This window comes from Macaca mulatta, chromosome 14 (genome assembly GCF_049350105.2).
Source record: "Macaca mulatta isolate MMU2019108-1 chromosome 14, T2T-MMU8v2.0, whole genome shotgun sequence".
Taxonomy (NCBI): Eukaryota; Metazoa; Chordata; class Mammalia; order Primates; family Cercopithecidae; genus Macaca; species Macaca mulatta.
In genome coordinates this window covers 44,983,040-45,009,473 of record NC_133419.1, presented here as the reverse complement: position 1 = coordinate 45,009,473, position 26,434 = coordinate 44,983,040, and the positions used below count along the sequence as shown (strand labels likewise).

The following is a 26,434-nucleotide window of genomic DNA, read 5'->3' as shown; positions in this document are numbered from 1 at the left end:
TTAAAATTTTTTTCCTTCCCTTCTCTCTCCATCCCTTTCCAGCCTCCTTTTCTTCCTTCTTTTCTTAATATTGTTTCAATTCACAAAGCTCCTGTGGAGGCCATATGGTTTCTCAGATTAATTTAACTTTGGGTGGTATTTAATCCTGTTGTCACCCACTCATAATTAATTTCTGTTTGTAGTTTATTGCAGAAATTCCCAGTTAGGTGCCTTCTTTATGCTTGTGGTTGTTATCTACAGTTACAATTCATTCAGTTTTTTAAGAAAAAAATGAATCATATTTCCTCATCATTTTATAAAATAGTGTTCATTTTATTTCTGTCTCTTTGATTCTATCAAATTTTAGCTTATCTACCTGATCACCTAATTCTAAGCTAGTGTAATAAATAACTAACATACAATTAAAAATACAGACTTTAGAAGCAGGTTAACCTGTGTTTGAATGCAGGCCCTACAGTTTACCAGCTCTGTGACCTTTGACCTGTTTCTTTGCCACTCTGAAGCTCACATTTATCATTTGTAGAATGAGGATTAAATAAGGATTTCATACACATACGCATATATGCATTTGTATATACATTATATCTGAATGTGTATATGGATAGTCTTACAAAAAAACACATACTCTAATTGGAGTATACTAAACATATCCTTCTATACTTTCTTCACTCGGCAGCTTTTCTTGGAGAAATTCCTTATTATCTTTTTACCCGCGTGTTTTTTCTTTTGGTAAAATAAACATGATATGAAATTTGCCATCTGAGCTATCCTTAAGTGTATAGATCAGTGGTATTAAATACATTTATAATGTCATGCAGCCATCACCACTTCCATCTCCAGAACTCTTCATCTTGTAAAACTGGAACTATTCTCATTAAACCGTTAATTCCCCGTTCTCCCTTCTTCCCAGCCCTTGGCAATCGCTATTCTACTTTCTGTCTCTAGGATTTTGACTACTCATATACATCATATATGTGGAATCTTACAGTACAGTCGTTCCCTCAGTATCTGTGAGGGGTTGGTTCCAGGACACTCTGTGGATACCAGCATCCACAAATGCTCATTTACCTGATATAAAATGGTGTAGTGTTTGCATATATCCCATGCACATCTTCCTGTATACTTTAAATCATCTCCAGATTACTTATAATACCTAATACAATGTAAGTGCTAAATAAATAGTTGTTATACTGTATTGTTTAGGGGACAATGACAAGAGAAAGAAGACTTCGTGTTCAGTACAGATGCAATTTTTTTTTTCCAGAATGTTTTCGATTAGCAGTTGCTTGACTCCCTGGATGGGGAATCCAGGGATACAAAGGGCTGACTGTATTTCCTTTTGTAACCGGCTTATTGCACTTAGCATAATGTCTTCAAGGTTTGACCTTGTTGTAGCAAATGTCAGAATTTTTTTCATCGTTAAGGCTCAATAATCCATTGTATGTATGTACAACATTTTGCTTATTCATTCATTCATCTGTCCGGATATTTGGGTTACTTCTATATTAAAGCTACTGTGAATATTGCTGCTATTAACATAGGTATACAGATATCTCTTAGAGGCCCTGCTTTTAATTCTTTTGGGTATATATGCAGAAATGAAGTTCCTGAGTCACATGGTAATTTCATTTTTAATTCCTTGAGGAAGCACCGTGCTGTTTTTCACAGTGGGTGTACCATTTTGTATTCCCACCAGCAGTGCACAAGGCTTCCAATTTCTCCATATCCTTAGCAGTACTTGTTTTCTAGTTTTTTGATAGTAGCTGTCCTGGTTGGTGTGAGGTGATATTTGTTTTGATTTGTAGTTTTCTAATTATTAGTGATTTTGAGCATGTTTTCATTAATATTCTTTTAATGGTTCATATATCTAATGTAAGAACGTCCATAAGTTGTTTCAGTTTTTATATTAGAAACTACTTCATATAAACTATTAAAAATATTTTTATATATATGGGAGTACAATTATAAGGTAATTTAGCACTGGACCCCCTAGGTCATAAAGGGTATATACCATGAATGGTGTTACCAGTTGTGCTGCCAGCTTGTCTTTGGTACACAGCAAGGGAGCGTTGATCTTCCCAGACACTGTCACCAAAGCACTTTTAGCAAACTTCTAAGTTCCACACGAATCTTTTGTTTAATTTTTTAGTTTTGTAAATGTTTTATTTTAATGAGAGTTTCTAGAAACTTATTACACACTGTTCTATTGTATATATTTTCATTTTTGCCATACAGTATTTCAAGTTGAGGTACTATAACTGTACTAGATACATATATACTATATAGTATACTGTTTTCTTGCTATGTTGGTTAATACATTTTATTTGGAACTTTTAAAAAAATTCTTTTTGTTTGCAGTGATATATATCAATTGCATGTTAAAATAAAATTCTTAATGTTTATAAAAGTAATTATGTTAAAATGTACTGACTCACCCAGACAGGCCATGTGTTCAAGAACAATCAAATTCCCACTGAAGCCATCTGGATGTAGGATAGGAAGCACAAAGTAGTAACCTTTCAACAACTTTATTTCTTCAATGGATATCAAGCTGTTTAGATTATCTGTCTTCTGGAGTCAATACTAATAAATTATATTTTCAATACATAATGGAAACAGCCGGTCATGGTGGCTCCCGCCTGTAATCCCAGCACTTTGGGAGGCCAAGGTGGGTGGATCACTTGAGGTCAGGAGTTTGAGACCATCCTGGCCAACATGGTGAAACCCCGTTTCTACTAAAAATACAAAAATTAGCCAGATGTGGTGGAGGACGCCTGTAATCCCAGCTACTTGGGAGGCTGAGGCAGGAGAATCACTTAAACCCGCAAGGTGGAGGTTGCATTGAGCTGAGATCGTGCCACTGCACTCCAGCCTGTGCAACAGTGCGAGACTCCGTCTCAAAAATGAAAAAAATAAAGATATAATGGAAGGAAAACCCCACTTATAATAGTAATACAGAAGATAAAATGCAGAGAAGTAAACTAGAAATATATGCAGGACTTATATAAAAAAAGATTTGTAAAAGAACAACTAAAGTACCTAACAGACAATTTAAGCAAATTGAAAGTCACACCAGGTTCTTAAATAGGAAAACTCAGAATTGTTTTCCCTAAATTTTAGCTCAGTTCTCATAAAAATGCTAACACTTTTAAACCTAGACAAACCAATTATCTTGTTTATATGGAAAAATAAATATAAAAAGTCTTCCAGAAACATTGTGGAAAATATTTGCAGTGAGTGTGGACCAGACTTACTTGATATTAAATCATTTTATAAAGCTTCAGTAACTAAAATAATTCCTGGCACATGAATATATAGATTAACAGAACAGATTTAAAATCCACTTCTAAATGCAAATATACATAAATATTTAAATGACTGTTAAAGGTCACATACCAAGTCAGTGGGGGAAACCTTGTTTAATAACTGATATTGTGACAAGTGGCCAACCATTTGAACAAAGCGTTGGAACCATGCCTCATAGAGTGTACCATGGTTTAAAAACAAACTGTGTTAATGAAACTGTGAATGTACTAGAAGGAAATGGGTAAAGATGAAATGCAATGAAATGGGAAGACTGGGGAAGGCTTATCTAATTATGATCAAAGTCCTGGAGATATTTTAGAAAAGATTAATAAGTTTAATTGTAGGTTAAGAATTCCTGTGTAGCAAAAATCACTGTAAGTAGAATCAAAAGACAAAAATACATGCTGTGAGAAAACATGGCATGTCATATTACAGAGGGCTAATCTTAATTTACAAATAACTCTTATCTGCTAAGACAGATTGATAAGAAAAGGACTAGCAACTGAGTGGGAAAAATGGAGAGAAGATGTAAATCAGTAGTTCACATAAAATTACAGATGGCTCTACAATACATGGAATGATGCTAAATCTCCTAAGAGAAATGCATATTAAAACTAGATCAACATATCATTATTTTGTGATTGCCAGATGGGTAGACATCCAAAAGTTTGATTATATGTCCCATAGGCTAGTCTCACCTATGAGGAAATTGGTACTAATACATTGCTCATTGGAGTCTTCATTAGCAGAATTGCCCTATGAGATCAATTTGGTTATGTCTAGCAGAATTACAAATATGTACTCTTTGACACAGTGTTTTCACTTTTAGGAATATATTCTTTAGATTTACTAATTCATGGGAATGGGCTTCCATATGAGGTTATTTTCAGCGTTTATTCCCCTAGTAAGGTTTTGGGAACACCTAAAATGTTCATCAGAGAACTGGATTGTGATACAGCCATAGTATGGAATCCTGTACAGCTACATAAAAGAAAGGAGCTCTAGAAATTGATACGGAGAGATCTCTAAATTATATTGTTAAAAAATATATATATGTAGCACAGTGGGTATAATATGCTATCATTTGTGTAAAAGAAGGAAAAACATGTATTGAATTGTAATATGCATAAAATTTTTTTTAAAGCATAGGAAATGTACCTGATGGTTAAACCATAATTCTATTGCCTAGTGAGAAAAAAAAATTGGTGTACAGTATCATCAATTCTTAATTCTAGTTTTATTTTTCGTAGGATAGTTTCTCATTACTCAGAGGAAAATCCAAGGCACTCTGTGATCTGACCCCTGCCTTCACCTCCAAGTGACCTTTCTGAACCCAGTTCAGCCACACTGGCCATCTTGGCTTTGCCTGGAATGTTGTGTCTTATATTTAATATCCTCCTGACTAAAATGCTCTTCTCCTAGATCTTTGCATGACACCCTCCTTTATTCAGTTCTCTGCTCACATGTATCAGAGAGGTATTCTCAGACCTAACTAGAATGGTAAAAGAGTGTATCTTCTCTCCTCTGCTCTAACTCTACTCTACTTGATTTTTCTTACTACCTGACCTTATTTTATATTCTTTGTCTCTCTCACAAGATTTTATGTGCCATTAAGACAGGGATTTGGTCTTGTTTGTTGCTGTACCCCTGTCACTGAAATCAATTCCTGGTACTTAGTAATGCTTAGTGAATACTTACAGTATGAGGGCATTGAAATAATTTCCTATTTTGGGACAAATATATATGATTTTTTAGGCCATTGATAGTGAAAGATTTAAAGCACTAGTTTTCAGTAATTTCACAGAGTAGTGTACCTAGAAAGATTTTGCTAAATGTGTTTCCTTGGTGACTTGTTTTTGTTTTTACTATGAACTAAGCAGGCTTCATTATATTCCAGGGAAAACCATATTAAATTCTTGATTTAAATAATTGCTCCCCACTTACCCCCAATAGCATCTTAAAACTTTTGGTTCTAATAAATACTTTACTTTCACCAAGAATTAAGTTTGCAACTTAAACTCTCAAGTTACTGAATTTTGACAGCTAACTTGTTTTCATTGTACTTTCTTATTAAAATGGGCTGAATATTTGATTTTAGGAGTGGGAAAGATGTAGTGATATTCCATATCCTTGATTACTGTATAACCCTTTTCAAATTGTATTGGGTCAAGCCATCCTGCTTAAATTAATTCCTGCCACTCAAACTTGAAGAAATTTATTTCTGTTAAAATGTAGAATTACTGAGCCTAAGATAGAATATACATACAATAGGGAAATTAAAAACAATGATTCTCTCTTAAATCTATAGACATAATTTTTTTTATATAAAATCTCTTAAATTAAGCATTGTTGGGTCTGATTACAATAGACTATAGCCAACTATACTGTTATTAATTTAAAACAACTCATAGTAATGATATGTTCAGTTTTCCCAAATAGAAATTGCCGTATTTGCTTAGTTTAAATTTTTTTTTTTTTTTTTTTTTTTTTTTGTGATAGAGTTTCTCTCTTGTTGCCCAGGCTGGAGTGCAATGGCATGATCTTGGCTCACCGCAACCTCCACCTCCCAGGTTCAAGAGATTCTCCTGCCTCAGCCCTCCGAGTAGCTGGGATTACAGGCATGCGCCACCATGCCCAGCTAATTTTGTATTTTTAGTAGAGACAGGGTTTCTCCATGTTGGTCAGGCTGGACTCAAACTCCTGACCTGAAGTGATCTGCCCACCTCGGCCTCCCAAAGTGCTGGGATGACAGGCATGAGTCACCATGCCTAGCCAGTTTAAAGTTTTTAGTGTGAATTTTTCCTAGCCAGAAAGATCATAATATATGAATAGAATTTAATATAGAGACCTTTTTGATAACATCTCTTTTTTTTTTTTTTTTAATTACCCCAGGTAGTTTTGGATGTTGGATGTGGAACTGGAATTCTCTCTATGTTTGCTGCTAAAGCTGGGGCAAAGAAGGTTCTTGGAGTTGATCAATCCGAAATACTTTACCAGGCAATGGATATTATAAGGTACATGTATTTTAAGCCTTCATTTAAGTTTATTTTAAAATTTAATGATTCTTTAACAGATTTTCTTGTCTTTAGTAGCTATCTAAGGCAGACTAATGACATTTGTCTTTTAGTAAAAATTCACTCCAGAATAATAATATTTTAAGTTGAATTGAGCTAGACACATTTGAGCTATGCTGCTGAATAATCTTTTCACAGTTCACATTGATGAGAATTATTTTTATGTAGTTCTCTGGCTTTCTGACTATGGCTATAAATATGCTAATTCTAATAATGTAAAATTAAAAACTTGATACTTAGGGTAATACTGACAGGACTCCCTACTTACTAATATATTTATTATATGTTAGTAATATTTTCTTTAGCAAATACCAATTATAAAGACTAAGAGTTATTAGTCTTTTTCTTTTGTGACAACACTAGTCCATGTACCTCCTTCAAATTAAGTAAATTCCAAAGTTGCTAAAAACAAAGCAGAGTGGATTTAGTTTATTACCCCCTAAAACTTTTATTCTCTAAAACTCTCTGTCTTTTGAGTATTTAGTTGGGTTGATTTTATAGTTGGCTTATGACCTAGTAAGAAGGCCTTTATTTGAAATCCAGCTGTCACAACTGAATTTCTTTCCCTATGTGCTTAACAAAAGCACCTTACATTTGGAACTTGGGAGTCATTTCCAGAATACGTAATCAATAGGAGGCTTCTCATAGCAACTTTTAAGTGATTCTTCAACTTACACTGCTGTTCCACTCTTAAGATTGATTAATGTTAGCCGGGCATGGTGGCTCATGTCTGTAATCCCAGCACTTTGGGAGGCTGAGGTGAAAGGATTGCTTGAGCCCAGGAGTTCACTCTGTCCTCTATAAAATATGTTTTAAAATTAGCCAGACATAGTGGTGCATGCCTGTAATCCCACTTACTTGGGAGACTGAGGCAGGAGGATTGATTGACCTGGGGAGGTGGAGGCTGCAGTGAGCTGTGATCATGCCACTGCACTTCAGCTTAGGTAACAGAGCAAGACACTTTCTCCAAAAAAAATTTTAAAAATTTGATTAGTGTTGATCTTTTCTGATTAGTTAAAACATTTAAATATGATTATATAAAATATTTAAATTTGTTTAGATTTTATTTTGTAACTAGAAGGATAGTGTTGTGGTTAGAAGAACAAGTTTGAATCAAGCTTGGGATGGAGTCCTCACGCTACCATTTAACCAGTACTTGGAACTTGAGTTAAAGTACATCTGGCATGTTAGAAATCTCAGTTGTTTCACTCAGTTGTTTCACAAACTTGTAAGTTTTGTTTGTGGTTGTAAGTAAGATGCATGAGTTATAAGTAATACGTATGTATAAATCAGTTTGGCCTATTGCCTAGCACATAGTAAATATTTTGAGATGCGTAAGTTATAAGAAAGATATACATATAAATCAGTTTGGCCTGTTGCCCGCCACATGTTAAATATTTGGAGCATTAGCTATGGTTATTATTAACAAATACCAAATCAGTGTTAATGGAAAAATTGCACTGAACTTGTTAGGTTTTTCATAGATAATGGTTTGTGGTTGTGATTTTTGTATTGGAATATGTATACACACACACACACACACATATATGTTGCAATTGCAATTATAGAATTGCACATACATATATATCAATAGATATCTAGTCAAGCTTTTTCTAGTTCTTATGATACCGTTAAGTACAACATAGTCATTTTGGGGGTTCCATAGAAAGTACCCTCAATTGCTTATTCATTGCCATCCAAACAAATATGAGAACCACTGTCCCAAAGACGAGATTGTTTTAGAAGAATTCTCAAAATTTTATTGTCGATAGTAAAATTATGATGAGCTATTTCTACTAGAATTTCTAGTCTTATGAAAGCTATTTCTATTAGAATTTCGAGTACATTTATGAATTAGTCAGTTTTTTTACTATAGCATGGGACTAGATGTGCTCTCATTTTAATTTCTTAACTCTATGAAAGAAATGGAAAGGAATTATAATACACTGTTTCATTTTATTTTACAGAAGTCCTGATTCCCATTGTCTTTGTAGAAACATGTTTATATAATGATTACACCTAAAATTCATCGTTTATAATATTAATATTTAGTGCTAGAGTATACAGTGTCCAAGCTTCTTAGTAAAATATTTAAAATGTTTCTGACATATACGTTTGACATTCGATTACTTAAAATAATGAGGAAAATGTTTTCTGACAAATTATTGCTAGAGGGAAATTAATTTTCAGTCCTTTTTTCTTTGCAGTCATCTAAACACTTCATGATATATTACTTTTGATCTAGAGTTACAGTTTTGGAGGAACAAGACAGTGGAATTAAGCGTGTTTCTCGTATATTGATGAGCTCCCAGCAAAAACAATTGCTTAAAAAAATTATATTTTATGATTTTTCAAAATAAATGATAAACTAGTCTGTGTAACTCTTTTAATTTAATACCGGTATTAAAAACCTTGAAGCTATGTTAAAATATTATTTAAAGATATTCACAGTAATTCTATCCAGATTTAAGAATAATTTTTTTTCTGCCCACATAATCCTAAATATTTTTATTAGTTAGAAGACCTTCTAAAGTATATTTGTCACCGGTGCAGAGCCCAGAATGGTTTGGGATTAAGTCTTTGTTTTTAAAGTCTCCGGGAAAGCTACCAACTTACTTTTAATCAAAGGATGGGTGTCAATTTGCATTTATTAGTATTTTTTCTGTTAAGATAGCGTCTTCAACATCAGTGGGCAAAAGCAGAAATGTGAAAGAAATATGTCCCTGATTCAGCAAGTGACATCTGCAGTCACAAAGGAGTGCTTTTCCATGTACTCAAAGACAATAATAAATTGCTCCTCCCATCTCATCTTTAGGTCTTTCACTTATAAAGCCAGAGCTAACAGAATGTCTCTTTAGCCATACTTAGAGGATTCGATACAAACGTGTTTTTGATATTTAACTTAAAGTTAACTCAGCTAAGTAAGCACATAACTAAAAGTATTTTAACAAGATGTTTATATGGTAATAATGAGATTAAAACCCAGCAATCTAATCTAGCATAATAGCTTTTCATTAAAATTACTAGGGTTCAAGATATCTAAGACCCAAAATTTGAGCTCTGTCAGTTTCTCAGGATGGAATAGGTAGAGATATGTGACTTACTTCAATAAGGATCCTCTGTCTAATCATTGAGTCAAAGTACTTGTCTTTAGTCTTTTCTGTGTGTATTTTTGGACAGTTTGATCATTTTGTCAACCAAATTTTTGAATTTCGATCACTAATTTTAATGTAGTGAAGTAGGAAGCAAATACGTCAAACTATTCTTTGCTGTGTCAAATATTTTATGCTTACCAGTGTTTATCCTCTCAATCTTGTAAAGTGTCATTTTTGTAAGATTTCCTGCTAGCTCCAAAGTATATCTAAATCTTTGCTTGAGTGTCAGATGTAGTTATAGGAAGGAAGCATAGATAAAAAGTGCAATGAAGAAATCAAAATCAGTTTCACTACTGCAAATAATTATTTTCTTGCTGTAATGTTAGCAGTCAGAGAAGTAGCATTTGTGACCAAGATTACTACCAAGCATGGAGAGTGTAATAAAATGACTAAACCTTAAGTTTATATTCAATTAAAGTACCAATTTAGCTAAGTGAACATTTTGCATAGAGCACATATTTACTATAAATAAGCTTTTGCAAAAAATAATCACACTTTAAAAAATAATTTTAAAACATTGCACATGAGAGCATATACCTAGAAGCTTAGTGAGGAAAAGTTTTATTATACAACAAGTTCACAGTTGATTCAGAGGGAACAGCCATGTATTGTGACTTTGTGGTAATGGATTTTTAACAAAACAAATGGTATCCACATAAGACTTTTTTTTTTTTTCTAATTATCTTTAAAGGTCCTGCATATGTTCTTTTCTCCCTTTGTACAGTGTGGAAATTGAACAAGTAGATGTATTTAAAGGACTAAAGAAGCAGGCTGCTTATTATCTCACGGCTTTTAGTACTAATGACCAGGATTGTACTCTAGTTGCTTATTGAATACCTTGTCATTCAATTCCTAGTTTTCTTTTCAGATGGAAACTATCAAAGGCTGTAGTTGTTATTATCAAGATGCAGTGATATTTGTGTAGATCTTTGTCTCACCTCATGCTAGATGGCCATGTTTAAGATTCATTATAGACATTAGTTTTGCCAATCATTACCAGAGTCATGGTCATCCGAGCAGAGGGAAGCATTTGTTCACCAGATACATTTTGCAAAAATATATGAACTTTTAAAAATCTGTTCACAAAACTGTTGAACAGTTAATGTAGTCTGAACCTCCCCCCCCACCTTTGCTTTGAAGTATCAGAGTTATTCCTGAGAATTCCTTAAAAGGATTTTTGAAATTTTCAGCTGTACATGACAGTAGAGAGAATGATATGAATTCCTGTGTGCCTATCACTCGTGTCTACATTTATCAATTTTTTTGCCATCTTTTTTTATCCATTTCCCTCCCACCTTTTTATTTTGTTTTTGTTTTTGTTGGAGTATTTTGAAGTAAAACTTATATATTATATCAGTAAATGTGTCCTAATACATTTGAGTGTTAGTGCATGAGAACATTTATTGAAAATGACTAGCACTCAATCTTTAGATACCCCAATTTAATAATAAAATTGCTAACATTAATTTAGTTTTTTCTATTGACTCTCCTTTGGTGCAGGTATAACTGAATCTCTTTTGATGTAGATTATTATACCTATTATAGAGATTAAGAGGCTGGGCATGGTGGCGTGTGCCTGAGGCGGGAGAATCACTTGAGACTAGGAGTTTGCAGCTACTAGTGTGCTAGGATTGCACCTGTGAATACCCAGCATACTATAGCCTGGGCAACATAGTGAGACTGTGTCTCTATAGTGGGTAAGAATTAGTTCCCAGGCAGCCTGACTCCATAGCTTATCCTCATAGCCAGTTTGCAATTCCTTATCTCCATTGAACTACTTACAAGGTATGTATTGGTTATATTCAGTAGTTTGCTTTACTTAAAACCTACAGATAGTTTGAAAAGCAGGCCTTTTTGTTTTGGATAAGCCAACATTGTACTGTTTCTTCAGAAATGTTCTTTGCCTTTTTTATATTGTGAAAAGGTGTTATTTTTATAGTGTTCATATGTGTCTCCTTTGTCTTCCTTTTGAAATTTTAAAATTTGGAGTGAAATACCTTCTATTCCTCTGTGAATGTACTTCTAAAAGAATATGTACGAAAGTTAATTGTTAATATCCCCATAGTTTACTGACTCATTATTCTAACCAGTTGAGGATGCCACATAGCATGCTCATCTCATCATCCAGACATGACTTGAGTTCTAATTTTTCTTTCACTAATTAGCTTTATAATAATGAGCAAATTACACAACCCCTTTAAGCCCTGATTTCTTCGTTTATAAAATGAGGTTGATAGAGTCTCATAAGATTGTTACAGGAATTGTATCCATTATGGTGCTTTGCAAAATGGCTGGCCCTGTAACTGCTTACTAAATGTTAGCAGTAATGATAATCATGTTAATTATTAGTAGTGGTCATATGCTTGGCTTAGCATCAATGCCTCAAATAGTATTTTATGTTTGGGTGGTTATGTTTCATTTAGGACATTTATTGCAGCTATCTTGTCAAAATGTGACTCACTTTTTTGTCTTCTATTTCACAATCTCTATTCTCTTATACCATAAAACGTCAAACTTTAGTCATACTCTGTACTCACTCACCTCTCTTGAACTCTGTTCTCAACTTCTCTGATACTTGTCTATTCTTGTTTATTGAAGCTTTCTGTAACATCAGTCAATGAAAACAGCTCTTCTGGTTAGCAGGCTCTAAGTTGTCCTTATCCCTTCTGAGGCCCTTATCTCTGTCAGAAGTCTGTATACAGCAGAATATCTTCTGTTAAACTCCTCAAGCCTACATCTCTAAAAGGCACTTTAAATTCTAAAAGATAGATATTTTTAAAATATACAGTCTTTTATTCTTTCAAACACATGCAACTTAACAATCCTTGGATTATGTTTAAAATAATTTTTGGCTAGGCATGGTGGCTTAAACACTTGTAATCCCAGCACTTTGGTAGGCTGAGGTAGGAGGATCCCTTGAGACCAGGAGTTCAAGACCAACCTGGGCAAGATAGCAAGAACTGTCTTTACCAAAAAAATAATAAATACTACTACTAACAATTTTTATCTCCTTTTTATTTAAAAAGGTGATCTGGCATTTCTAAAGAAATGAGTTTAGAATAGGATACCTTTTGGTTATTATTGTAAACTGACAGTATATCAGGCTTTAAGGATTAGGCTGGCTCTTCTGAGGTTGCAGACATGAATAAAACAATATAGATTTTCTGAGATGTTATGTTAGTAAGATATGGAAGAGAATGAGAAATTGTTTCTTATTCTTGCTATCATACTTTGGACTCTGCAGTGAAAGATCATTTCAGCAACATAAACTTACCTAAGGATAGCAAAGCTATTCAGTTGCCAGACAATTGTATACTGTGTTTATTGCCCTCGGGAAGCACAGGTAGCTTCTGTTTAATATTTTTAGCATTATCTTGGCTGCCTTTGGTTTCTCATTGACACAGCTAGGGAATAGCTCATTATTCAGACTTTCAGATGTTACTGCAGAAGAGTTTTTAGAAGGTTGATCCATCATATGGCCACAATGCAGTACACTCAATCTCAGTATGACATTAAAGATGCAATCTTTTATATTGCCTGTGTCTAGAATACTGTTAGAAAGGAAACATTAAGGAAAGTCTAGAGAATATTTTGATTTATTGTCATGTTTATGTAGGTGTCTTTCTCTAGACACGAGGACAGGAGCTTTATCCTCATCTTTTTATCCCTAACACCTAACAAAGTGTCTGATGTACATAGTAGATGCTTAGTTAAGGTTTTTGAGTAGAAGTAAAGTATCTTAAGGTAATGATTTTAAAGATGGTGGTGGTGATGGTGGGGTGTGTGTGTGTGTGTGTGTCTGTCTGTCTGTCTGTGTGTGTGTGTGTGTGTGTGTATTTTGGAAAAGGATTACAAAATACACCAGCAAAAATTCTTGAAATAAGGGATGCTACTTCGTATTTTGTTTCTAAATTTAATAGAAATAACAGAAATGTGAATTAAAGCCAAAGAGAAATTTGAACCACTGATGAGGCTAAAATAGTTTTTTTAAAAATTTGTTCTTCAAAAGCCATAGAACTCTGGTGAAGGTCATGAAGGTGATCAGACACCTTACAGGGAAATTAAATTTATTTCCCTTCCTAGTATACCCCGAAGCCCCCTTAATTTCTAATTCACCCCAGTGGTTCTGTCTTTATGGGGTACATTCCATGACCACCCACTAGTTCAGTGATTTACTGGAAGAACTCATACAATTCAGTATAAAGCTGTACTCACAGCTAAGATTACAGAAAAGGGTATAGGGCAGAAACAGCAGGAAAAAGATACCCACAGGCAAAGAGGTCACAGGCAGACTTCCAAGGTATCTCTCTCTTTTTACACAAGAGTTACACAAGAGATTTACTCCCCAGCTTCATACCTCAGAGGCACATGTGAGATGTCTCTACCTAGGGAAATTTGCTTGAGTCTTAGAGACTGTAGTTCTTAAAGCTAGCGGGTCAAGTAGGCATATTTCCACCATGTGACCAGCCATGTGATAAGTGTGCATGATGAATCTTTATGTTTACTTTAAACATGTCGTCAACTTGCTTCATCTAAACCTACTGCTTCAGGTAAATGGAGTATCATCATTATTCTGCAATCATATGAGTGATCTAGGCGTTCTTGTTCTTAGAGTTTGATCAAGAATCATTGCCATGGCTATAGAGATCTAAGCAAGAACTGAGTAAAACAAAACAGATCTGCTGCATTCACTCATTTTTTCCAAGTTGTAAACTTGGCCTTCATACTTGACATTTTCTTCCCCTTTACCCAACATACCTGTTGGAGACAGAGTCCTGTTGAGTATCCTTAATGGTTCTCAAATGTGTCTCTCGTCTATCTATGATGTTTCTCATGCGTTACTTTACATTCTTAGATCTCTCACCTGAATTAATGCATCTGCACTTAACTGGACCAGTTGTTTGTCTTTGCCTCCCACCACTCTCCTCTGTTCTCTGTAGTGCAGCCAGACTGATTTCCCCACTTGATTCTCCTCTACTTTAAATAAAAAGGAAGAAAGGGGGGGAAAAAAGATATTTTTGTATTGGGAAGATGAAAGGGATAAATTACAATGATTCTACTATCAGAGACCACTATCAATATTTTGGTATATTTCTTGCCACTCTCAAAAGCCTTAGGTCACAAAGATGAAATCCATAGGAATGTAAACTTTACCAAAATATCAGCTCCCTGTGGTGCGGCAGGAATTTTTCTTTTTTTCATTCATTGATGTGTCCCAATTACCAGGAAGGGGACCCAGCACATCCTAGGCATTCAGTGTAAGTACTTATTCAATGAATGAATTAATTAATCAATTTTTAAGATTCAGGACATTATATATTCAAAGCCAGGTAAATCATTATCACCAAAGCCTGCAACCCCATTGTTTCTGATAGATTCCAGATGACTATTTTTATCTTTTTTCACTTTATTAGAACTGAGTTATTGCTGATTTCAAACAATAAATGTCCTCAGTGTTAGTAATTCCACAGCTACACATTTGTAAATAAAGATGATACATTTGGGAGGGAGCAGCTCATAGAATAGCTTTGTTATGGTTCCAGGTCTATGCCCCATACCTTCTTGGTAGTTCATTCCTTGTGGGATGTGTGTAAATCTGCCTCCAGCTTCATATGTTTAAGAATTCTTGCTTTTTGTTGACATTTATGAATGAAGGACTAGATATTTTAATAAAGGTAACTGGTATAGGTTTTATCTCTGAGGGGAAAAGGTGGAGACTGGTCAGTTTACAGTTACCCCAGTAATGTTTTAGTCCCTTTATCACTCCCACATTGTATACCTCTTGACTCCACTGGTTTGTGTTGTGAAGAATGGCTCCACATCCACTATCATGCTCGCTGATGTGTGCACTGAGTACTGGGTCTTTCTTCACAGATTTACCAATATAATTTCATTCCCTTTTTTCTCTCAACTAAATTATGAGATTCTTTGGTTCTTTGGTATTCCCTTCCAAAATCTCCATGTATTTATCCGTGTCTTACATTTTATATTATTGTCATTTCACTGTGCTTAGGGAGCAAAAGAAAAATAAATATGTATACATCAATGACATATTGAACTGAAAGTAAATGAATAGTATATATTGTATCTATTATATCTATTAGGATATTCCCTTCTTCTCCCCCATAAGCTATCATCCATATATTCTAGGTGAACTTTACATGTGTTTTATCACTAACTGTAAATGCATTTGATTAGGTATTCATTGTATGAACTCACATGTACTTTCTGTTGCTTGCTTGTCTGTCTCCCCACTAGACCATCTTCTTCCTTAGAACATAGACCATATCTTTTACCTAAATCACGTAGGGAAAACGTAGATTGAAAATTTAGTCCCATATTTCTTATTCCAAAGATCCTGAAATGACTCTTCATTATCTTTTTTTTTTTTTTTTTTGAGATGGAGTCTCGCTCTGCCACCCAGGCTGGAGTGCAGTGGCCGGATCTCAGCTCACTGCAAGCTCCGCCTTCCGGGTTTACGCCATTCTCCTGCCTCAGCCTCCCGAGTAGCTGGGACTACAGGCGCCCGCCACCTCGCCCGGCTAGTTTTTTGTAGTTTTTAGTAGAGACGGGGTTTCACAGTGTCAGCCAGGATGGTCTCGATCTCCTGACCTCGTGATCCGCCTGTCTCGGCCTCCCAAAGTGCTGGGATTACAGGCTTGAGCCACCGCGCCCGGCCGCCTCTTCATTATCTTTAAGTAAAATCTAGACTTAAAGATAAGTCTTAGCATTACCTCTAAATATCCCCCAACTATGTCACTGTATACTATCTCTTGTTGCTCTAGTCATACTAAACTGTTCAAAGTTCTTTAAATTTACTTCTCTCTCTCTGTCACACACACACACACGAGGCAGTTGTGCACACACACAACCGTCCTCTACCCATACCCATACACATCTTTGTGTATGCTGTGTCCTTTCCTGGCTAAGCTCAGATGTCACTTAGATAAAGATTTATCATATGAGCTTCCATAGTCCCCAATCCTGTTTACCATTCTGTCTCTCTTAGACCATACCCTTAAGTGCAGGGACTGTGTCTTTTATCTCTGTATGCTTCGTACAAGATAATTAATCATGATGATGTCCCTGTATCATGAAGTGAAAGTTAAATTGCTACTTTTAAGATAGGAAATAAGATAGGAACGTATGTGTTCTAACAAAATTTCCCCTCAGAAAAAGTTGATAAATTCATTTTTATTGGATTATTTAAGAGAATTACTTAAAGATATCCTTTTTATTACCTCATCATATTTCTTTACATTAGAATCATGGTAGTTTTTCAGTAGGTGTTTCCAAAGATAAAGATTCATTTGGCTTATATTGAAGTAGGGTTTAGTGAGTAGCCACTTGAGAACTAAGTAAAATCTGTATATTTTTTTCACAAATGGAAAAAATCAGGTGGTGATTAAAAGTCTTATGAAAGGTTATCTGTGTCGATGATATCTATTTTAATACAAAACTAATGGGAATTATAAGGCTTTGTCTTTTTTCCTGTGTTTCCTTTTTAAGATTAAATCATAATCTTTCTTGTTATAGTCATATTTGAACAACAAATAATTACTGATGCAAATAGGATTATGACTTGTAGCAGACAGTAAACAGGCCTAGCAGATGGTCTCTTACAGAACATAGATCTTGTTTCCGCATAACCATTCTGAAGATATTTTTAAGCAATGGGAACATTTTTCTCTTTTAAAAGAAGCTTGCCTTCAGTTTTCTTTGAAGCGTTTGTCATTGTTAAAGCCTTAATCAGTATTTCGGTAAGCAACAAGCAACTATAGCAATTTCATCAGAATTTTATTAAATACTGTTTTGAAAAAAAACTCATAAGCATTTCTTTAAAACTTTTGTATGAAATATAACATGTAAAATGAGTATGTAAAACATCAATAAACATGTTTAATATGCATAAGTATCCATAAATAACAAATGAAATTAAACATATAGTAACCATCACCCAGGCCAAGAGAACTTTGCCACCAATTCAGAATCCCACCCACCTCCACTGCTCTTTCTCGATCAGATGGGCTACTATGAACAATTTTATTATGATCTGGTTTTACATGTGCCCTGGTGCACACATCTGGGAGGTGTATACTTACAAGTAGAACTGTGGTCCTTAGGGTATACATATCTTCAGATTTCCCAGATATTGCCAGACTATTTTCCAAAGTGGTTATACCAGTGTATCTTATACATATAGTATGTAGCAGTTCTGGTTGGTATTATCCACCTTTAAAAAATGTTTCCAGTCATTTGTGTAGGAGTATCTCATTGCAATTTTAATTTTTGTTTCTTTGATTGCTAATGAAACTGAGCACCTTTTCATGTGATTGTTAGCCATTTGGATTTCCTTTTTCTGTGAAATATCTGTTTATGCCTTTTGCTCAGGTTTCTTTTGAGTTGTGTCTTGTTTGTGTATTTGTAGGCAATCTATATATATATTTTGGATTTGAACTGTTGATAGGTTTTATGTAATGCGAAAGTTTTCTCTCATTCGTGTTTGCCTTTTCACCCTCTTTGTAATATCTCTCAATGAATTGAAATTCTCGGTTTTCATATGGCAACATTCTGATTTATAGTTGCCACTGTTTGTGAGTTGAGTAAGGAATCTGTACCTTCACTGAGGTTATAGAGGTATATTTTCTTGTAAATGCTTTATAATTGTGCTTTTTACTCTTAGGCATTGATTTTTGTATATGGTATGAAGTGGTGGTCCAGTTTTGTTCCTTTTCTTGGTATTATATTTAGATGACCCAGTTGTCCTGGTCCCATTCATTAATCTTTGTACTTATATTATCATTTTTATCAAGAATCAAGCATTATTATATGAGGCCTGTATAACCTTACACTAAAACTCCACTAAGGCAGTAGGACCAAAATTCACAAGTCACTCATTCATGAATGCAAATGCAAGAATCCTAATAAAAATATTGGAAAACTGGGCCAGGCACAGTGGCTCACGCCTATAATTCCAACACTTTGGTAGGTCAAGGTGGGTGGATTACTTTAGGCCAGGAGTTGGAGACCAGCCTGAGCAACATGGCGAAACCCTATCTCTACTAAAAGTACAAAAGTTAGCCCAGCATGGTTGCACATGCCTGTAATCCCGGCTACTTGGGAGGCTGAGGCAGGAGAATCACTTGAACCCTGGAAGCGGAGGTTGCAGTGAGCTGAGATCGTGCCACTGCACTCTAGCCTGGGTGACAGAGCAAGAGTGTCTCAAAATAATTTGTGTCTCAAAAATAAAGGAAAACTGAGCAATAAATTGGGAAGTAAAGTTTATTCTAGGAATGGTTAAATATGAGAAAATCAGAAAAATCTATTGAGTGTGTCTCAAGAGATGCAGTATAAAAGTCTGATAAAATTTAGTATCCATTCAGTGTATCTATGTATTTAAAACCATTAGCAAACTAGAGTTAGAAAGCAGTGTCCCAATATGATAAAGAACAGGGTCCCCAAACCCCAGACTGTGGACGAGTACCTGTCAGTGTCCTGTTAGGAACCAGGCCACAGAGCAGGAGGTGAGCAGTGGGTGAGTGAACATTATCGCCTGAGTGCCACCTCCTGTCAGATCAACGGGGACATTAGATTTTCACAGAGTGCAAATGCTAACGCTGTTGTGAACTGCATATGTGAGGGATCTAGGTTGTGCATTCCTTACAAGAATCTAATACCTGATGATCTGAGGTGGCAGTTTCATCCCAAAACCATCTCCCATCCACAGGTCCATGGAAAGATTGTCTTCCATGAAACTGGTCCCTGGTGCCAAAAAGATTGGGGACTGCCGATACAGAGTGTCTATAAAAACAAAACCTACAGCCAGTATCTTGATGAAGCAGTGAAAGCATTCTCTTTAAGTTCAGGAATAGGACAAGGATACCTTTCATCACCTCTTCTATCCAACACCATAAAGGAGATCCTAGCCAATGCACTAATATGATCAAAAGAAAAGTATAAGAATGGGGTATGAAGAAACAAAACTGTTTTTATGATGTTTGTGTATGTTTATGAATACAGACATTAGAAAGAATCTATAAACAAATTATGATAAAAGTATCAAGATGCTGAATACATAATTAATCAGAGTTTATTATTATTTTTGTTTATTTGTTTGTTAGTTTGTTTGAGACAGGGTCTTACTTTGTCATCCAGGCTGGGGTGCAGTGGCAAAATCATGTCTTACTGCAGCCTTGACCTCCCAGGCCCAAGTGGTCCTCCCACCTTGCCTCTCAAGTAGCTGGGACCACAGGCCCATGCCACCATGCCTGCCTAGTTTGTTTATTTTTTGTAGAGACAAGTTCTTCCTGTGTTGCCTAGGCTGGTCTTGAACTCCTGGGCTCAAGCAATCCTCCCATCTTGGCCTCTCAAGGTGCCGGTATTATAAGCAGGAGCCACCACGCCTGGCCTATTGTTAATGTTTTTAACCTCCTCCCAGACAATGCAAGGACATTAAGTCACTTTAAATGGAAAATTCACCCTGGGGATGAACATCCCCCAATAAATGTTGGCTGTGAATCATGGGTCAGCTGTTTTAATTTCTTCCTCCCCACCACCTTCTGACCTTGATCATTATCTCCTTTCCATATATTTCTCAGGTGTCTTTGTTTTATTGTTTTCTGCAATCACTTATGCAAAGAATAAGTCTCTAAAAACCCTTAATGACCACCAGGATTTGACCTGTCCTCTATAAAGCTTGTTAATAATTTCTTTGTAGAACTCCCATCTGATTTCTCTTTTTTACATCATTTTTCAAAAACCATTGAGTCCTTCTCAGTGAGCTGGGGTTTTTTTCCCTTGTCCTTTCTTTCCTCTCATTGATTTTCCTTTTCCTTTCTATGTTAAAAACTTCGTGTGGGCCTCATGCTTGTTAACTGAGCCAGTCAATCAGATAGTGCCTCCTGAATATTCTCTTGGCCTCCTAATCGTAAGATTACATAAAGTATATGAGAATGGGGAGTTGCTAATTTCTACATACATCGTCACCTCTGTCCATAGCATTAAATTCTATTGTTATAAAGCCAATCTAAGTTCAGTTGTGCTCCTAGCATGCCTACTCCTTCAGAAGGACTGTTTGCTTTATATGTGGGGAAGAGAGTATGGCAGTTACCTCTCTTGGGGTAGGTATGCTGCAATCCTGCTTTTACTCACTGTAGCAGATTGGTTGTCATACCACCTGGAAGAATCTCTTCACAGCCACTTGGGGATCAATCATCAATCCAGTTACCCCTTCTACTCAGCAGTATATAAAGTGAGTGATGTGTTTCCCTGTTTATTAATTCTGAGAATTTATGCCAGTAGTAAATGTTGAGAGTTTATGCCAATAGTGAATCACCAGGATTTTCTGGTATTTCTCCGTAAAACAGTTTCTTTTCTTTTTTACTGAATACTCTCAGAACATAGTAGTCCCCGAAACTTGTCCTCTAGCTGTTTGCATTGTCTTTGTGGCAACTCATAGTTTTAAGTTCATTACTTTCCTAGTGAATACTTCATCTTTCCAGGTAGATGTAAAAGCGTAAGAAAGTCTTTCAGTGAAAGGAAAAACTCTCTCTCTTGCCACCATTTCCTCTTTGAAAGGACTGACATTTATTAGAAACTAGTAACAGCCAGACAATGGGATTTTTCACTATCTTACCCTCTGCATACTATTCCCTATCAGTCCACTAGCTAGTTATCAAAATCTTGCCATTTCCTACCAAGGTTAGGTAGGCAAACATCCTAGGATTCAATCCTCTGCCAGTTTTTTTTTTTTTAATTCCTTTTTCTGGCTAAAGAAATTCTTTAGCCTTTGTGACTCATGGGTCTGCAAGAGAGTCCTGCACACAGCACCATTCTGAGCTAACGTAGTTTCAAGTCAGACACACATGAACCTAATTACCCAATATTACCGAGAGAGATTACCCAGTTTTAAACTTTATTAATAATTTCAAAGGTACAGGCAATGAGGAGACTCAGAAGAAGTAGGGATTAATCTGGCACATAGAGCAAGGCTTCTTACTGTGTGAATTGATAACCCATCCACCCCATTTGCAGACCTTTTCTACTCCGGGCCAGAGATCGTGTAGCTCATATAGGGAAGGAAGGACTAAAGCAGCTGCTTTTAATATCCCAAATCTCTTTGTCTGGACTTCCTGATTCCCTCTATTATATGGGTAAGATCTGTGGTTCATGTGAGTTAGATTTGACACTCTGATCTATGTATTGACTCACTACGTATATCCATTTGCTTTTCTCATTTCTTCCTTTTTCCCTGACCGTCTAGGACCAGTTTTCTTCTTGAACTAATTTTTTAGTATTTCCTTCATTGTACATTTATGTCAGTAGCCAAACAGAATGTTGTTTGTTGGTCTGAAATGTATTTTGCCTATAATTTTGGGAGATATTTTTCTGTACATACAGAATTCTACATTGGCAGTAATATTGTAGTACAGGAGTTGGTAAACCTCAGTCCATGGGCCAGCTACCTGTTTTTGTAAGTAAAGCTGGAACACGGCTGGGCCTTTTTGTTTACATATTGTGTATTGCCTCTTTCACACAGCAATAGCAGTTGAATAGTTGCAACAGAGATCATATGTGCTGCAAGTCTAAACTGTTTTTACTTCGGCAGTTTAAGAAAAGGTTTACCTGGTTCATTGGTGATATTCTACTATCTATGGCTTTCATTGTTGCTATTAAAAAGTCACTTATCAGAACAATTGTTATTCCATTGAAGACAATTTGCCTTTGTTGATTTTTTGCCTCTGATTTGTTTAAGTATTAAATATTTTTAAAAATTTAGTCTTGAGATTCATTGGATTACTTTTGTCTGTGGCTTAAGGCTTTTTATCAATTCCAAAAAATTCTCTTGATCCCAGGAGTTTGAGGTTACAGTAAGCCATGATCATACAACTGCACCCAAGCCTGAGTGACAGAGTGAGACACTCTCTTAAAAAAAAAAAGGCCAGGCGCGGTGGCTCACACCTGTAATGCCAGCACTTTGGGAGGCCGAGGCAGGTGGATCACGAGGTTAGGAGATCGAGACCATTCTGGCTGACACGGTAAAACCCCATCTCTACTAAAAATACAAAAAATTAGCTGGGCATGGTGGCGGGCGCCTGTAGTCCCAGCTACTCAGGAGGCTGAGGCAGGAGAATGGCGTGAACCCGGGAGGCAGAGCTTGCAGTGAGTCAAGATCGCGCCACTGCACTCCAGCATGGGTGACAGTACAAGACTCCATCTCAAAAAAAAAAAAAAAAAAAAATTGATATGGGAGTGCAAATGATCAAGAATAGCCAGAAGGATTTTTAAAACGAATAAACTTTAAGGATGTACACTATCAAATTTCTTGGCTGAATTTAAAGCTATAGTAATCAAGAAAGTGTTATATTGGCATAAGAATACACATCTAAATTTGGGGGGCAGAATTGAAAGCCCAGAAATAAATCTCTACATACATGGTTGTTTTTGACAAAGATACCAAAGTAATTCCTAAGTTAGTGATAGTTTTCCCAACAACGTTGAAACTATCTCTGTTGATAGTCTGTCGAACAAAGTTTTTTCAACACTGTATCAATAGTTATTGATATGGGGGAAAAATGAACAAGGTACATATGGGAAAATTAACTGAAATGAAAGCAGAAGCATTTAAGGAGAAAACATAGGTGAAGTATTTGGTATAGGCAAAGATTGCTTAGATATGTCACCAAAAGCATGAACCATAAAAGAACAAAATGATAAGTTGGTCTTTATCAAAGTTAAAAACTTTAGCTCTTCAAAACATACCATTTAAAAAATTAAGAACCAAGCCACAGTATGGCAGAATTATTCACTGTACATAAATCTGACAGAATTTGTATCCAGAATATGTAAAGAACTCTTACAATTCTGTAATAAGAATACAACTGGGCTGAGCGTGGTGGCTCATGCCTGCAATCCCAGCACTTTGGGAGGCTGAGGCAGGTGGATTGTTTGAGCCCAGGAGTCTGAGACTAGCCACAATGTAGAGAAACCCCATCTCTACAAAGAACCACAAATATTAGCCAGGCATGGTGTCACACACCTGTAGTCCCAGCTACTCAGGAGTCTGAGGTGAGAGGATCACTTGAGCTTGGGAGAGGTTGAGGCTGTAGTGAGCTGTGATTGCACCACCACATTCTAACCTGGACAACAGAGTGAGACCCTGTCTTTAAAAAAAAAAAAAGAATTCAACTGACCTGATGTTTTAAATGGGCAAAAGATTCAAACAAAAGAAGACTTGGGAATATGGCAAGCAAGCCTAGAAAAAATACTTGATCATTAGGAAAATGCAGTTTATAACCACAATGAATTCTTTCTACACAGTGAAAGTTTTGAAGATCAACAATAGTGAGTATTAACAAGGATGTGAAGCAACAGGAATGCACATGTATTACTGCTTAAAATGTCAAATAGTTTATATGCTTTGTAAAACAAGTTGGCAGTTTGTTTAAAAAGTTAGATATACACTACCATTTGATGGAGCAATTCTGCTTATACACAGATGTTTATAGCAGCTTTATTCATTATGATCCAAAGCTAGAAGCAATCCAGAATTATATACACAGGTGAATGTATAAACAAAATTGTGATTTATCCCTGTGGTAGAATACTACCCAGCAGTAGCAAGGAACAAACTAATATACACAAAGCATACGTGAAACTGAAAATATGTCATGCTTATCGAAGGAAGCCAGGCACAAAAAGAAGCAATACGATTCTGTTAGCATGAAACTCTGTAAAATACAACTCTAATATATAATGAAAGAAAGAAAATCAGTGGTTGCTTGTGGATGGGGAGATTTTCTCGGAATGGGCACTAATCTTTAGGGGAAGAGGAAACGTTCCGTATATTGATGGTGGTGGTCAACAAAGTATCTGTTTTTCAGAATTTAACAAAATTAACCTAAAATGAATGCATTGAATTGTATGTAAATAATACCCAATGAAGTTAAGGAGGGACAATTTCTTCTTTGATGGAGGAAAAAAATCCTCTGTAGTTAAAATGTACACTCTGAGAATTCAGAATTTATTAATCAGATATAAACTTAACCAGCAGCTTACATTCACCTTTGTGAAATTAACTGTTGTTTCATATTACAAAAGAAGGGGAGGTTGAAAATATTGCTAATCTTATTAGCAAGTGTATAAAAACATCTAATGATTGCCACTGGTCAAGGTTAAATAATTTTTGGTAGTGATAGGATTTCAGGTTTTATATAACACTTAATGTTTTTTTGTTGATAGTGTCATTATTATTTATAGATACATGTATAGCTTTCACAAGTATTTGATCCTCTTAATAGCCTGTGAAATAAATAGGGTCAGTATTCTCTTTTACACCTGAGCAGTACAGGCTCAATGAAATTACTTAAAATGTTGGTGAAGATCACATAGCTGACAAATGCCAGAGAATCTGGGGGTTAAATTAGGGGCTTGGGGCTTCAAATTCTCTCAGCCCTATGACAGACACACTATTTCCCTTTAAACCATACTTTTGTATGTCTTATATGTTTGTCTTTACCTCTGTGTTGTTTTTTGTTTTAAAGACATGTAACTTCATTGACATGTTATTCTTGATAAAATTTGGATTTCTTTTCAAACTCAAGTTTTAAATATTGGTTCACTGTATTGCCATATTAACCAGAAACATTTTTGGGCATTCATGGAGTAACCATAAAATAATTATAGTGTCCAAAGAACAACTAAACTTTGATTGAAATACTTTTTTGTCTCACAAAACGAGTTGTTGGCAAAAAATTATGTAATTTAACTAGCTTTCAGAATCTGTTTAATCTACTAATCTAATTCATTATGATAATTTTCAGACTAAATAAACTTGAAGATACTATTACACTAATTAAAGGAAAGATTGAAGAAGTTCATCTTCCTGTAGAAAAAGTGGATGTTATTATATCTGAGTGGATGGTGAGTGTTTACGGAAAAAACTACTTTCATTGGTAAAATGAAAAAACTTTTTTAAAGTAATGAATAAGATAATAGTTTTCCTGAATTTAATTATATTCGATACATGGCAGAATGGTGACATTATTTTTTAAGTAGCTACATTAGATACTATAATGTGTAATTTTAAAAAATAGCTACAGTCTTCTTACAGTAGTTTATTCCGAAATGGCGCTTATTTATTGGCTATTCATAATCTTTAAAAAGTGATAAATTATCTTTTTTATCTTAAAAATCCTAATAAATTATTTTTCTACTTTCTAAGTTTTAGATATCTAAGTGTTTGCCTGAAAGCCTTCAGGGACTAGTAAGAACTTATTAGGACTGTTTCATCAAAATTAACATAATACTGCCACCATTATCATACTGAATGTCCTATCTTTCTAATCTGTTAGGCCAAGTAATCAATGTCCATTATCACGTAAAATAGAATTTATTGATGTTATTGAAATAATAAAAGGAAGGCATGTTACATAGCTTCATAATTTGCTGTTGAAATCTTGAGTCAAGACAGAATATTTATTTTTAAATATATGGAAAATAAAATTAATGGGGGCTGAGTATGGTAACTCACACCTGTAATCCCAGCACTTTGGGAGGCTGAGGCAGGTGGATCACCTGAGGTCAGGAGTTTGAGACCAGCCTGGCCAACATGATGAAACCCCATCTCTACTAAAAATATAAAAATTAGCCAGGCATGGTGGCAGGCATCTGTAATCCCAGCTACTTGGGAAGCTGAGGCAGGAGAATGGCTTGAACCCAGGAGGTAGAGTTTGCTATGAGCCAAGATCACACCACTGCACTCCAACCTGGGCAATAGAGCGAGACTCCACCTCAAAAAAAAAAAATTGTATTTGACAGCTGATTATACTTACTGATATGTCAATTTGACAGAAATAAGCTGGATAGTATTTCTAATAAAGATTTTTAAATTATTTTGAA

General features: G+C 35.4%; 1 protein-coding gene across 2 annotated transcripts in view; it reads left to right on the top strand.

Moving 5' to 3' along the window:
• PRMT3 (protein arginine methyltransferase 3) overlaps positions 1 to 26,434 on the top strand; it is a 129,026-nt gene that overhangs the window by 17,481 nt on the left and 85,111 nt on the right. For both annotated transcript variants that reach the window (XM_077964829.1, XM_015114631.3), the window contains 2 exons: positions 6,199 to 6,320; positions 25,357 to 25,456. In XM_077964829.1, the coding sequence (XP_077820955.1) occupies positions 6,199 to 6,320; positions 25,357 to 25,456 (222 nt within the window). The remainder of the gene's footprint in view (positions 1 to 6,198; positions 6,321 to 25,356; positions 25,457 to 26,434) is intronic.